This window comes from Mustela erminea, chromosome X (genome assembly GCF_009829155.1).
Source record: "Mustela erminea isolate mMusErm1 chromosome X, mMusErm1.Pri, whole genome shotgun sequence".
Taxonomy (NCBI): Eukaryota; Metazoa; Chordata; class Mammalia; order Carnivora; family Mustelidae; genus Mustela; species Mustela erminea.
The window spans coordinates 91125720-91140063 of NC_045635.1; the positions used below are offsets into that span (position 1 = coordinate 91125720).

General features: G+C 41.2%; 1 protein-coding gene across 1 annotated transcript in view; it reads right to left on the minus strand.

The window, feature by feature from the left end:
* Positions 1-14344, minus strand: part of GUCY2F (guanylate cyclase 2F, retinal) — a 96030-nt gene that overhangs the window by 55519 nt on the left and 26167 nt on the right. Inside the window, 1 exon segment of the mRNA XM_032329717.1 lies at positions 5836-5932. Coding sequence (XP_032185608.1) covers positions 5836-5932 — 97 coding nt within the window.

Consider the following 14344-nt stretch of genomic DNA (forward strand, 5'->3'; position numbering starts at 1 on the left):
CACTGTTGGTGGGAATGCAAGCTGGTGCAGCCACTCTGGAAAACAGCATGGAGGTTCCTCAAAATGTTGAAAATAGAACTTCCCTATGACCCAGCAATTGCACTACTGGGTATTTACCCTAAAGATACAAACGTAGTGATCCAAAGGGGCACGTGCACCCGAATGTTTATAGCAGCAATGTCCACAATAGCCAAACTATGGAAAGAACCTAGATGTCCATCAACAGATGAATGGATCAAGAAGATGTGGTATATATACACAATGGAATACTATGCAGCCATCAAAAGAAATGAAATCTTGCTATTTGCGACAACATGGATGGAACTAGAGCGTATCATGCTTAGTGAAATAAGTCAAGCGGAGAAAGAGAACTCTCATATGATCTCCCTGATATGAGGAAGTGGTGATGCAACATGGGGGCTTAGGTGGGTAGGAGAAGAATAAATGAAACAAGATGGGGTCGGGAGGGAGACAAACCATAAGTGACTCAATCTCACAAAACAAACTGAGGGTTGCTGGGGGGAGGGGGGTTGGGCGAAGGGGGGTGGGGTTATGGACATTGGGGAGGGTATGTGCTTTGGTGAGTGCTGTGAAGTGTGTAAACCTGGCGATTCACAGACCTGTACCCCTGGGGATAAAAATATATGTTTATAAAAAATTTTAAAAAATTAATTAAAAAAAAAAAACTCCCATGATTTAGGACAAAGCAATGAACTGTGGTATAGATACTGTGCTCATCTGGCTTTCCTTTTTCTTTTTTTTCCCTCAGATAGTAACTATATGAGTTGAACTTTGTAAACATGAGATTAATTTGCCCATCCCCCAGCACAACTTTTTTAAGGCTAGGTTTGTTATCATGCTTCACCTCTGTATACCATGAAAGAAAGGTAAATGTTCGTAGGTACCTCCATCTCCTAGAAAGGATTTGATCTCTGATTTGGGGGACGCTTGGGTGGCTCAGTCAGTGAAGCATCTGCCTTTGGCTCAGGTCATGACTCCAGGGTCCTGGGATCAAGTGGGGGTCTGCTTCTCCCTCTCCTTCTGCCCCACACTTCTCCCTCTCTCACAGACTCTCTTTCTCTCTCAAATGAATAAATTAAAGAATGTTTTTAAAAGGAATCAGAAATTTGGGGGGCAGAGAAGAACACCAGTCATAATTTAATCTGGGATCCTCACTCTAAAGACAAAAATAAGAACACAAGCATCTATCATTTTGGAAAAAATCAATAGCAGAACTAGCACATAATCCCACCCTTCTGGCTCTTACGCCTGGCTCATTTTGTTATGCCATCTTGAATGGCAGCCTTCCTTGTGCAGGCAAGATTAATGGCAGAAGGTATCCCAGAAAGCAATAAGACAGTAGAGAGTGAGTAGATCGTCTGCCCATGATTTATGAGTCTGATGCTTAAACAGACCAAGTTCCTTATTCCTTGATTTGTTAACTTGTACACATAAGTCTGGTAAAAGAGGACCAGGAAGTGCACCGTTGAATGACAAGAGGAAGAGTTATCTGTAATCTGTAGTAACCTTTAAAATCGACCAGCTTTATCTTCAACTAAACCAGCAGACTTATTTCATATGAAAAAAATCATAAATCAACGTGTTCCTCATATTCTTCTCCAGGTCTCCAAATGGGCCTTTCTTGAAATTACAGTGATTCAGAGCTATTATTGTGTAGGCTAGCCCCCACACCCTTCAACTCTAACACCCTCATTTTACAACAAGGAAATATAGACCTAGTGAGGGCTATCGGCACTGGAAGAGGAACATGGATGTTACCATTCCCAGTCTTGTGTTTTTTCGAATGCACCACGCTCTGTTTCACTCTTGCTTGCGAATAAAAATGAATCTTAAGTACTTTCACATACTCTGCTCTTAATGGTCTTTGATAAACTGAAGATAACTAGTCGACTTAGCCCTGAGTTAAGTTCATTCTATCAAGACAAGACTATCACGAAGTTCCAAGGCACTAGTAAACTATACCCAGCTCCTAATGTGTTGAAATCCCAACAGCTCGCAATTCAGACAAGATGTAAAACTTGACTCTTCACATAACCCTTGCATCAACCTGAACTCTCCTCAACAGAGCGAGGCCAGGGAGGAATCTACTTCTCTTTCATTCTTTATTTTCATATCTCAGCAGGAGCACCTAGATCTGTATATTGAGACATAGACCTCTGCATGAAGGGGCACGGGAGAGAGCAAGAGAATCTGCCAAAATCCACATACATTTGGGCTTCAGCTTTACTTTCTTCTAAAAACTTCCTTTCCTGACCTGACTTCTATTGACCTGCCAATTTTTCTAGACTGGATTAATTTTATATTCACCAAGAGTTTATACTTTCAGACATTCCATTTGGATGGAATTCTTGGCTTGGCTTCTTGACTGATTAGACACAGCCAGCTGCAAGTTTGTGACCACACAGCGATTTGGGAAAATGTACATTTCCCCTACCTTTTCCTATCAGAAACTGATACAAGCCAAATGCCAAAAAGGATCTGGAGTTCAAGAACTATGTTTAGAATAATGCCATCCTTTTCCACCAGGGCCAAAATAGTAAAAAAATAAAATAAAATAAACATTCCCTATAAGGCTATCAGTCCCTGTTGCTCTTCATTTTTCTCACTTATGCGTGTAAAGTGATTATTGGTTGTGGTTTTTTTCTCTCTCACTACGCCAAAATGTATGCACAAGTGAACGAAAGGATCTGTCATCGTGAGCAAGATTTTAAAAACTTGGGTACTTTGTTCATCTGAAAGTAGCCCTATTCTGTTATCTTTGGTGATTTCTTGCAACGCTGTACAAAACCCAAACATGTTTTGTGTCTCGGTAGGAAAGAGAGAAGGGTAGGGGGAGCTTTTCCACACTTCACTGGACTATTGCAAGGCCTCTGCAAAGAGAGAGTTAATTCAGCCCGAATTCGATCTGTGTTTGTTGCTTTGACACTTGAGAGCCAAAACTTCGAGGCAATGGGCATGAACTGAATACCATCCCAGAAGTGGCATTTTTAAAAACAGGTTTATTGCTCTTGACCACTTTAGTAAACATTGCTACATTTAGAACGATGACTTCTAATCACCTGCTTTTACTACAGATTACCCATTTCTGGATAATATCTTGTCATAGAAGTAACTACTTGTTTTCTCAGTATCAGGTTATCTATCAGAGCTTGCACTCCAGTATCTGCCTCTTCTGATGAAGGTCAGAAATTTCATAGGAGGCATATGAGGTATGACAAATCCAGACAAATTCTATCACCCTGAGTGAGTTACAGGGTCCTCTAGTGGCTTCAAAAATAGAGACTAACATCAGTACATCTTTATGGAATGAGGGTGGAATGTAGCTTTCAGCCACAATGATAATTTTGGCATTTAGCAGTACATTTCCAGGAACGTGATATCAACCTTACAAAAAAAAAAAAAAATAGATGACTAAAAGAAATCAGAGTTAGGGTTGTAACTGAGAATTAAGCTAAACAGCTGAACATTTCATCTGATTCCAACTGCACAGAGTATTGCCATGTAATCCCATCATCACCCAGCCAACTAGTTCAAGTATACCTTTCTCGGCCACGTTTACGCAAATGATCAGTTTGGTCACAGAGATCCTGAATTCTCAGACCTGGTATACTGGTTTAGTAAAAGTAAATGTCACATGGGGACAAATAGGATGTGCTTGCATTCTCTCCTTATATCCTGCTACCACTATACTAGAATTTAGACAAGAAAATGTCTTCATTTTGGCCACATACACTAGGCACAAAGAGACAACCTCTCCCGTTACTACTACAGTTGAGGAAACTCTTCCTCATGCTTTCTTTTTTTCCAAGATTTTGTTTATGCTGTTTTCTCTGCCTCCTGGGGTCAGGAAGGTAAATACAAATTGGTCACATAGACCGAATGTAAGATAGTAGAGAGTGATGGCAAGTGGGTCAAAATGCAGAGAGCATGTTTCTTCCGAAAAGGGTAACTACTACTGAGTCCTGAACAATTGCCATGAAAATACCCAAGGCTGACAGATCATCCAGCCTTTATAAAACACCCAGAGGGGAGTGTGGGTGGCTCAGTCAGTTAAGCATCTGCCTTTGGCTCTGCTTCTCCCTCTGCCTGCTACTCTCCCTGCTTGTACTCTCTCTCTCTCTGTCTAATAAATTTTTTAAATCATTTAAAAAAATAAAAAAATTAAAATACCCATAAATCTAGGTCTTTATGTGCAATCTCCCAATTTCAAAGTTCTGGCCACTATTTTTTATAACTATAAGGGTCAAACAAAAGTGGTTACCAGTTTGTGACCTGTGACCTAGACAAATCCTATCTGTCCTTGTTTAGGACCCAGCTTTAGTGCTGAGTCTCTTAAAAAAATACCCCTCTTCCACTGATACATCTCCTCTGACGTTCACCATATTTCTAGTGTCTTTTGTGCAATATGGCAGCTATCAGATCCCTTGTGTGATATAATTTGCATCTCTGACTTAACTATAATTTCCTTGAAGGCATCTCTCACAAAGCCTAGTCCAGGGCCAGAACAGGCATTTAGTGAAGAGCACCAGTTGTTACACAATAACCATCAGAACAGAACTGCGCACCACCCCCCAGGGACATTCAACTGATTTTCACTCATTGATTCATTGACCAAACTTTTGCAAGCACCTATTACACTATCAGCACAAGGTTGGGAGCTATGGGCTAACATTAAAAGAAAATGGATCTCTGCCCTTGAGGAATAAGCACTCAAACATGGAGTTCAGATATACTGAAGAAGGGCTATATGAAGTCAGAGCTACATTGTTGCTCAAAGTGCACTGCGTGACCTTCACAAAACTGTTCTAAGACAGCACCTTCCACTAGAACTGTAACCTGAGTCACATATGTATTTTTAATCTTTCTAATAGTCATGTTAAAAAAAAAAACATAAGAAGCAGGTAAGAATAATCTTAATATGTTTTTTTCAGAGGGGAGGAGCAAGATTGCAGAGAAGAAGGAGACCCTGTTTCAACTGGTCGCCTGAATTGAGCTAAATATCTACCAGAATACTCTGAACACCCATGAAATCAGCCTGAGATGTAAGATTATACACTTCTAGATCTCTACCGGGGCAGGAGATCATTCATGGAGAGGTGTACCTTGCCTGGATCATGGTTGATATACTCAGCTCTACATCCCCTCAACCGCTTCTCACCAAAATGACTAGGAGGAGGAACACCCAACAGAGGAAAATTCAGGGACTGTGCCCTCTGCCACAGAACTATTGGATATGGACATAAACAGTACGTTGGAAAGGGAATTCAGGGTAAAAATTATCCAGGCAATGTCTACATTGGAGAAGACCATTAGTGGCAACATAGAATCTCTAAGGGCAGAAGTGAGAGCTGATCTGGCAGAAGATATGCTTTATTTAACCCACAACATCCAAAGTATCATCATTTTGACATGTAATTAATCTTTTTAATTTAATGAGATATTTTACATGTTTTTGCACTAAATCTTCTAAATCCAGGGTATATTTTACGTTTAGAGCACATCTCAATTTAGACTCATCATGTGCTTTTTTTCAAAGATCGACTGATTGATGTGAGTGAGATATTGAGAGAGACTGAGAGAGCATGAGTTGGGGGAGAGAGAGAACCTCAGGCAGACTCCACACAGAGTGCAGTGCCCGAAATGGGGCTCAGCCTCACCAGCCTGAGATCATCACCTGAGGCGACATCAAGAGACAGACCCTTAAACGACTGAGCCATCCAGGTGCCCCCAGACTTGGCCCATGTTAAGTGCTCTGTAGTCACCAGTGGCTTGTGAGTACCATATTGAACAGCAAGGGAGGGGGTTGCTCCTTACCTTACTGCCAAAGTGGGGATTGATAAACGTCACATCCTTCAAAGTCAGTAGAATTCTATTGGGTCCTTTAATCAACTGGATTTTATTTATATGACACCTGAAACAAGTGTAAAATCAGAGGGTCCCAGGGAGCTGGGCATTTTGTGAACCCAGGATAAATTTGCCCTGTGATGGAAGTTTTAAAATATACAAGATAATGGGGAGACTAACCACACATAGATCTTTACCCTCATACCCACAGCAAAGAGAAACAGCAGCCCTGATTCTCACCACTCACAGAATTACAAAGACCAAAAGAGAAAAATGAAGATGCTATTGAAGAGACACCAAAAGGGAAGGATGAGGCTGCTGCATGGAGACAGTAAGTCAGACTAATAAAATGGTGATCCCACCCCCCAAAAAATGGTGATCCCACATCAAGAGCACATTCAAAACAACACCTTGCAATACTCATAAAGAACTCACCACCCTTTCTCCTATGCCACAGTACATATTCTAATAATACCCAGGCCAAGAAGCATTCATCTCTATTTTATAGGCACAAAAACACATTCAGGAAACAAAAAAAATTAAGCAAATTGTGCAATTCCCTAGCCTGAGGCAGAGCTGGCACTCCAATCCTTGGTCCCTGGCTGCAGGCCCAGATTTCTGTCCAAAGATCACTTGTCTTGTGAAGTAGCATCTATGCGTTGCCAAAGCAACAGGTTGAAAAGTGGAAAAATTCAATCAGTTGGTTGCTTTGTCTACATGATTCCAAACAAGTGGGCTGACTAGGTTTTTTTTTTTTTCTTTTACTGAATTGGTCTCTTGTCTGTGCATTACACACACACAATTTAAACCTGATTCTCTTCAAACATGCCCATTAATTTGCAGCAAATGTAATTATTTCCTATAAGTCAATTACTAGACACATAGAAGTTTTTGATGTCTATCCACACTGCCAGGTAGGTCATCTCAGTTGAGTCGACCAGGCAACTTAAGGACCTGAAGGATACCTTGGACTTAGTCTGTGTGGTTGTTTTGTTCTGTTTTGTCTTGGGGGTGCTGACAGCTACAGTTTGGCTTCGCTTTTTCCACAACCCCTTAATGGCCACCCTATGGAATGTATTAGAGCCTGTGCCAGAGTGTGGAAAACAACCACTGAATCAAAATGCTTTGTCAAGTTACTGTAAGCAAGTCTGCGTTGTCACTGTAGCTTTAAGCACCAGTAACACTGTCTGTTAGTCTCAGTGAGTCCACTGGTTTGTAAACAAACAATTAATGTGTTTCTAATTGTCTGCCCACAAGTATGTCCTTTATCACTGTGGGAGCTGCTGCCCTGTGGTGAAAATTAAAAGCACCCTATAATGAATTCTTGGGTAAAGCACATGAATCATTTGGCGAAGTAAAGCTTCACCCCCTAACTTACCTGTTTCATATGTGTGGTGATGTCTTAAAGCAGGCACACCTGTGAAAATAACCATGCTACACACTCTAGTAGAAAGACAACTGGACTCCCAATCCAGAGACCTGGGGTACAGTGCAGATTCTGTCATTAATTAGCCAGATGATCTTGGGTAAATAATTTAACCTCTTCATGCTCCGTGTCCTCATCTGTCTAGCCAGATAATGATTTGTGCGTTACCCGCTTATAGAGTAGTTTTGAAAATCAAATGAGATAATATATGTGAAAGTGCTTCAAAAAGCATGAAGCACCATGAAAGTATTAGAGCTCATTATTATCATTATCATCATTAGTTTTACAAAGCACTGAAGAGCTTTATAGAAAGGCGAGGCAATCTGGTTCAGAGTCGGTAGAAAGGAGGAGTTCAAAGAATCCTTTGTTTTGGGGTGGTTGGGTTCTTTGCACGTCTTTCTTTCTGGAAAAAAAAATCTTAAACAATCAAAACACAGAGAAAAGGAAGGAACAGAGAGTCACTCTCCTGCAAGTAATCACCATCTATTACAGAAACTCATCAGACACTCATCAGAAACTCATGTAGCCGTGGTGGGCCGAGAGAAGGAGGCAGGCAGCAAAGAGAGGGCATCTTTTGTTCTCTGTTAGCTGAAGTACCAAGGACAAAGTGACTCTGGGAAATGATGTGCTGCTCTCCCATCTCTGAGTTTTCAGTGACCACTTCAAGTACCAATTGTCTCAAACTCATAGTCCTCTCCAATCATGTCCATCTCCAATCATGTCCCTCTCCAGCCTTCTCGGCCCTTTAGCCCATAAACTCCAAACATCCCCCCCTTGCGATTTTATAGACTTTCCCCCCTTTCCTTCACAAGAATTGCAGATTGAGCTCACTCTAAGCTGAAAGAACCAGTCCTTTCCATGGGAAAGACCAGTGAGGCCAGTCATTGGCCAGTCATTTTAATTTTGGGGAGGTTGACAAGTAACCTAAGCAGCTTAGTGACTCCATTTTCAATCTTGCCATGGGATGTTTTGGCATTATGTAGCCAGAGCCCACTACTCTTCAAATCTCCCTAGAGAGGGGAGATTTCTGATTAGATGACATTTATTTTCCCTAAGCATCTAATGATGTTAACTCAATACTCCGGTCTTAGGCAGCAACTAAACTCAATACATTAAATTTCTGTTCTGAGCCAGAGTATGTCACAGCCGCAGAAATTAAAAAGAACCACCTTTGATATAATGTTTTTGTCAAGTGTGCTTTAACAATTCATAAGATACCCACCACTCTGTATGGCTTTATCAAGTTTCTAATATAAGGAAATTGAATAAGAATGGTTTTGGGGGTTTTGTTTGTTTGTTTGTTTGTTGCTGTGATGCCAACATACTAAACGCCAAGAGTACCACCTGTTAGAGTTTCGAGCTAGGATTTCACAGACTCATTATAACATCAGAACTGGAAGGGCTCTTCAAGTTCACTTAATCCAATCCCTTCATTTTACAAATGAGAAAATTCTGACTGAGAGGGGTATAGTGCCTTGTCCAAATTTACACAGCTGTTTAGTACACTCTGGACATTTTTTTCAGAACTTGCCAAAGGAGCTCCACTCCATTCCCACCAAGTTCGTGTCATATTGTTGTGAGGACCACTCTTACAAAAAGATAACAAAGGTGTGGTTAGCAGAATGGAAAGTGTGAAGTGGGAGGGTCATGGTTGATTTCATTTTTTACTTTCCCCAAATCATCTTAATTTGGGGAGAGGTCAACTGTTAAAATGCCAAGATTAGGGGGGGAGACAAGATGGCGGGGAAGTAGGAGGAGGCGCCCTTTCAACCTGTACCCTAAAGTGAGCTGATTACCTTCCAAAGAACTCCGATCACCCATGAAATCAGTCGGAGATCAGAATTATACACGTCTGGATCTCTACCGGAGTAGAAGACGCCAGTGGGCAGGTAAAGCGGAGTGGGAATATCGGACTGATATCAGAAGATAAACAAAAGGGGGAGGGAGCCACCAGAGGCGACCCGTTGGAAAGTAATATCCCAGTACAAGAGTGCCCTGCGCCTGGGGACCAGCATTAACTTGGGAGTCTGGTAGAAAACACTCAAAAAAGAGCAAAGGATCATCAGGGGGAAATTGCGGGAATCGGGAATCGGGATGTTAGGGTCGGGGCTTAAGTCCCCAGACTCAGGACAGCCACCCCCCTGGCGCAGAGCCAGAGAGAGTGCGGCGGAGAAACCAGGTCTCGGTCCCTGAACCACCAGCGGGCCTGAGAGTGCGTGGTGCCTGGCTCCTGTGAGGGGCTGGGAGCCTCACCAGCCAACAGAAGCACAGCCTTTTTGCAGTCCCCACGCGAGTGCCCTGCTGTGCCATCAGAATCCGAGTCGTGCCCTGTGCCCTCCCCTGAGAGAGGTGCACACAGGCGCCAGCCCGGTGCTCTCGGACCCAGAAAGACCAGGCACCCCCAGCCGGGGCCAGCAGGAAAATCTCAGTGTGCAATCGCTGCTTGGAACTTCTGGGGCAGTCTGGAGTTGCCCAGACAGCCGCCGCTGCCGTGGTTTTGGGTACAAGCAAAAAATCCTGAGTCCCCAGGGACCGCGACTGGGAACCTGCACTGCCAGCCGCCAAGGGGGGAATTTATCTGGGCTCTGCAGCAAGACTGAGGCTTCTCTCTGAGAGGGAGGTCAGGGTGAAGTTTGCTTTCCTCTAAACCTACAAAAACCATCAGAAGCGGTCAAGGAGAGAGAGAAAAACAAAAGTGAATAAACATAAAAACCTCCAGAGAACAAAAGCCTGAAAAAACCAGTTTCTTCAGAGCCCACCCCCTTGAGGGGGGCGGGAAGACTTAACTCAGAGAACATCATTGACTGAAAACCACGTGGCAGGCCCCTCCCCCAGAAAACCAACCAGGAAAGGAAAAAAAAAAAAAAAGACGACAAGAGAACCACCACCACTACTTCATAGGACAATTTTTATTATTAATTCGTTCCCACTATTCTGGCTCATTTTTTTATATAGATTTTTTTTATTATTATATAGATAATTTTTTAACCTATTTACTGTCACAGTGAGATGTCCAGTACATCAAATTCCATAATAACCTTCTAATCTGAACTTTTTGATACATACACCTGTGTTCTCCTTTTGCATTTCTATTTTTTTAATTTCTTTTTTTAATTTTTAGTTTAGTTTAGTCTAGTTTATTCCTTTTTTAATTTTTATTTTCTAATATTCATATAGATTCATATAATATTCATATAGATTCATATAGATTACTTCAAGGTAATTCCCTTTCCCCAATCAATGCCACCCCTATAGGTAAACCAATTCCTAATCCCCCTTTATCTTAGGAAAGTTGAGTCCTTTAACAAAAATATCAAGATACAGCCAGGAAGAATCAAAACAACCTTCCTCACCCACACTGAGAATTTACAACCACTCTCCCATCTTTTTCTTCCACTGGTATTTCTGTGTTTTTGTGTTTGTCCTGATAGTATATAAATCTTACACTCGGGGTTATTTTTGACGAGGTTCTTCCTTTATTTGCATATATATATTTGCAAATATATATATATAGTCTTTTTGTTTGTCTGTTTTTGTTTGTATACTTCATAAATCTTACCTTGGGGCCCATTTGGGCTGAGCCTTCTCTTTTGTTTCACCTTTCATTCCTCTCTCTCTCTCTCTCTCTTTTTTTCGTTTCCTTTTCTTTTTCCTATCATTTGGGTGGGGAACCCTGATTGCTGAGAAGCATTCCAGGGTGCACCTTGACTGCCCCACAGTCGATACACCCAGCTACACGGGTTCAGCCATCTCTCACCAAAATGACTAGGGGGAGGAATGTCCAACAGAAGAAAAATACAGAGGATGGGCCTTCTGCAACAGAGCTAACGGCTAGCAACATAGACAATATGTCGGAAAGAGAATTCAGGCTAACAATTATCCAAACAATAGCTAGGTTGGAGAAAGCCAGGGGGACCAAACGGAATTGATTAGGGCCAAACTGAAAACGACCAGAGATCATGTTTTCAATATTAGGGAAGAGCTGAAAGCTACGAGGGATGAACTTCACAATGCTCTCAATGAGTTCCAATCTAATCTAAATTCTCTCAAAGCTAGAGTAACTGAGACAGAAGATAGAATTAGCAATCTGGAGGACAAACAGATAGAGAGAAAGGATCAGTAGGAAGCCTGGAACAAACAGCTTAGAAGCCACAAAAACAGAATCAGGGAAATAAATGATGCCATGAAATGTTCCAATGTCAGAATTATTGGAATCCCTGAAGGGGAGGAGAAAGAAAGAAGTCTAGAAGATATAGTGGAACAAGTTCTTCATGAAAATTTTCCGAATCTCGTGAATGGAACCAGCGTTCATGTACTAGAGGCCAAAAGGTTTCCCCCCCAAGATTACAGATTCTCGAAAGTCCTCGAGACACCTAATAGTAAGAATGAAGAATTATAATTGTAGGCAGAACCTCTTGAAAGCAGCTAGGACAAAGAAGATCCTTATGTACAGAGGAAAGCCCATCAGAATAACATCAGACCTGTCCACAGAGACCTGGCCAGCCAGAAAGGGCTGGCAAGATATACTCAGGGCACTGAATGAGAAGAACATGCAGCCAAGAATACTTGATCCAGCAAGACTGACATTCAAAATGGATGGAGAGATAAAGAGTTACCAAGACCGGCAAGGCTTAAAAGACTATGCAACCACCAAGCCGATACTCTAGGAAATATTAAGGGGGGGGTCCTATAAAAGAGGAAAAAGCCCAAGAATAGCATTGAACAGAAATATAGAGACAGTCTACAGAAAGAAAGACTTCAAAGGTAACATGATGTCAATAAAAACGTATCTACCAATAATCACCCTCAATATGAATGGCCTAAATGCACCGATAAAACGGCACAGGGTTGCAGACTGGATAAAACGACATGACCCATCCATATGTTGTCTACAAGAGATCCATTTTGAACCTAAAGATACACCCATACTGAAAGTGAAGGGATGGAGAAGCATCTTTCATGCCAATGGCCCTCAAAAGAAGGCTGGGGTAGTGATTCTCATATCAGACAAATTAGATTTTAAACTAAATACTGTAGTCAGAGATCCAGAAGGACACTACATCATTCCTAAAGGGACTATCCACCAAGATGATCTAACAATTTTAAATATCTATGCCCCCAATACGGTAGCAGCCAATTACATAAGAAAACTGTTAATCAAGATAAAGAGTCATATTGATATGAAAACACTAATCATTGGAGATCTTAACACGCCTCTCTCAGAAATAGACAGATCATCGAAGCAGAAAGTCAATAAAGAAACAAGAGCACTGAATGACACATTGGACCAGATGGACCTCATAGATATATACAGAACACTCCACCCTAAAACAACAGAATACTCATTCCTCTCAAGTGCACATGGAACCTTCTCCAGAATAGACCACATACTGGGTCACAAATCAGGACTCAACCAATACCAAAAAGCTGAGATTATTCCCTGCACATTCTCAGATCATAATGCTTTGAAACTGCTCAATCACAAGGAAAAGTTCAGAAGGAACTCAAACACCTGGAAGCTAAAGACCACCTTGCTTAAGAATGCTTGGATCAACCAGGAGATCAAAGAAGAACTGAAACAATTCATGGAAACCAAAGAGAATAAAGACACTTCGATCCAAAACCTATGGGATACAACAAAGGTGGTCCTAAGGGGGAAATACATAGCCATCCAAGCATCCCTCAAAAAAATTGAAAAATCAAGAACACAGCAGCTGTCTCTACACCTTAAAGAACTGGAGAATCAACAACAAATCAAACCAACTCCACACGTAAGAAGGGAAATCATCAAGATTATAGCTGAGATCAATGAAGTAGAAACCAGAGATACAGTAGAACATATCAATGAAACTAGAAGCTGGTTTTTTGAAAGAATCAGTAAGATTGATAAACCACTGGCCACACTAATCCAAAAGAAAAGAGAGAAAGTTCAAATTCATAAAATTATGAATGAAAAGGGAGAGATCACAACAAACACCAAGGAAGTAGAAACAATCATCAGAAGTTATTATCAACAGTCATATTCCAATAAGCTAAGCAACCTAGATGAAATGGATGCATTCCTGGAAAACTATAAACTCCCAAAACTGAACCAGGAAAAAACTGACAACCTGAATAGACTGATATCTAGTAACGAGATTGAAGCAGTGATCAAAAACCTCCCAAAAAACAAGGGCCTGTCGGATTCCCTGGGGAATTCTACCAAACTTTCAAAGAAGAAATAACACCTATTCTCCTGAAGCTGTTTCAAAAAATTGAAGCAGAAGGAAAACTTCCAAACTCTTTCTATGAAGCCAGCATTACCCTGATCCCCAAACCAGGCAAAGACCCTAACAAAAAGGAGAATTTCAGACCAATATCACTGATGAATATGGATGCTAAGACTCTCAACAAGATCCTAGCAAACAGGATCCAACAGCACATTAAAAAGATTATCCACCATGACCAGGTGGGATTCATCCCAGGGCTACAAGGATGGTTCAACATTCGCAAATCAATCAATGTGATGGAACAAATTAATAAGAGAAGAGAGAAGAACCACATGGTTCTCTCAATTGATGCAAAAAAAGCATTTGACAAAATCCCGCATCTGTTCCTGATTAAAACACTTCAAAGTATAGGGATAGAGGGAACATTCCTGAACTTCATCAAATCTATCTATGAAAGACCCACAGCAAATATCATCCTCAATGGGAAAAAGCTTGCGTCCTTCCCATTGAGATCAGGAACACGACAAGGATGCCCACTCTCACCACTCTTGTTCAACATAGTATTAGAAGTCCTAGCAACAGCAATCAGACAACAAAGAGAAATAAAAGGTATCCAAATTGGTAATGAAGAAGTCAAACTCTCTCTCTTTGCAGATGACATGATTCTTTATATGGAAAACCCAAAAGACTCCACCCCCAAACTACTAGAACTCATACAACAATTCAGCAACGTGGCAGAATACAAAGTCAATGTATAGAAATCAGTGGCTTTCTTATACACTAACAATGAAAATACAGAAAGGGAAATTAGAGAATCGATTCCATTTACTATAGTACCAAGAAC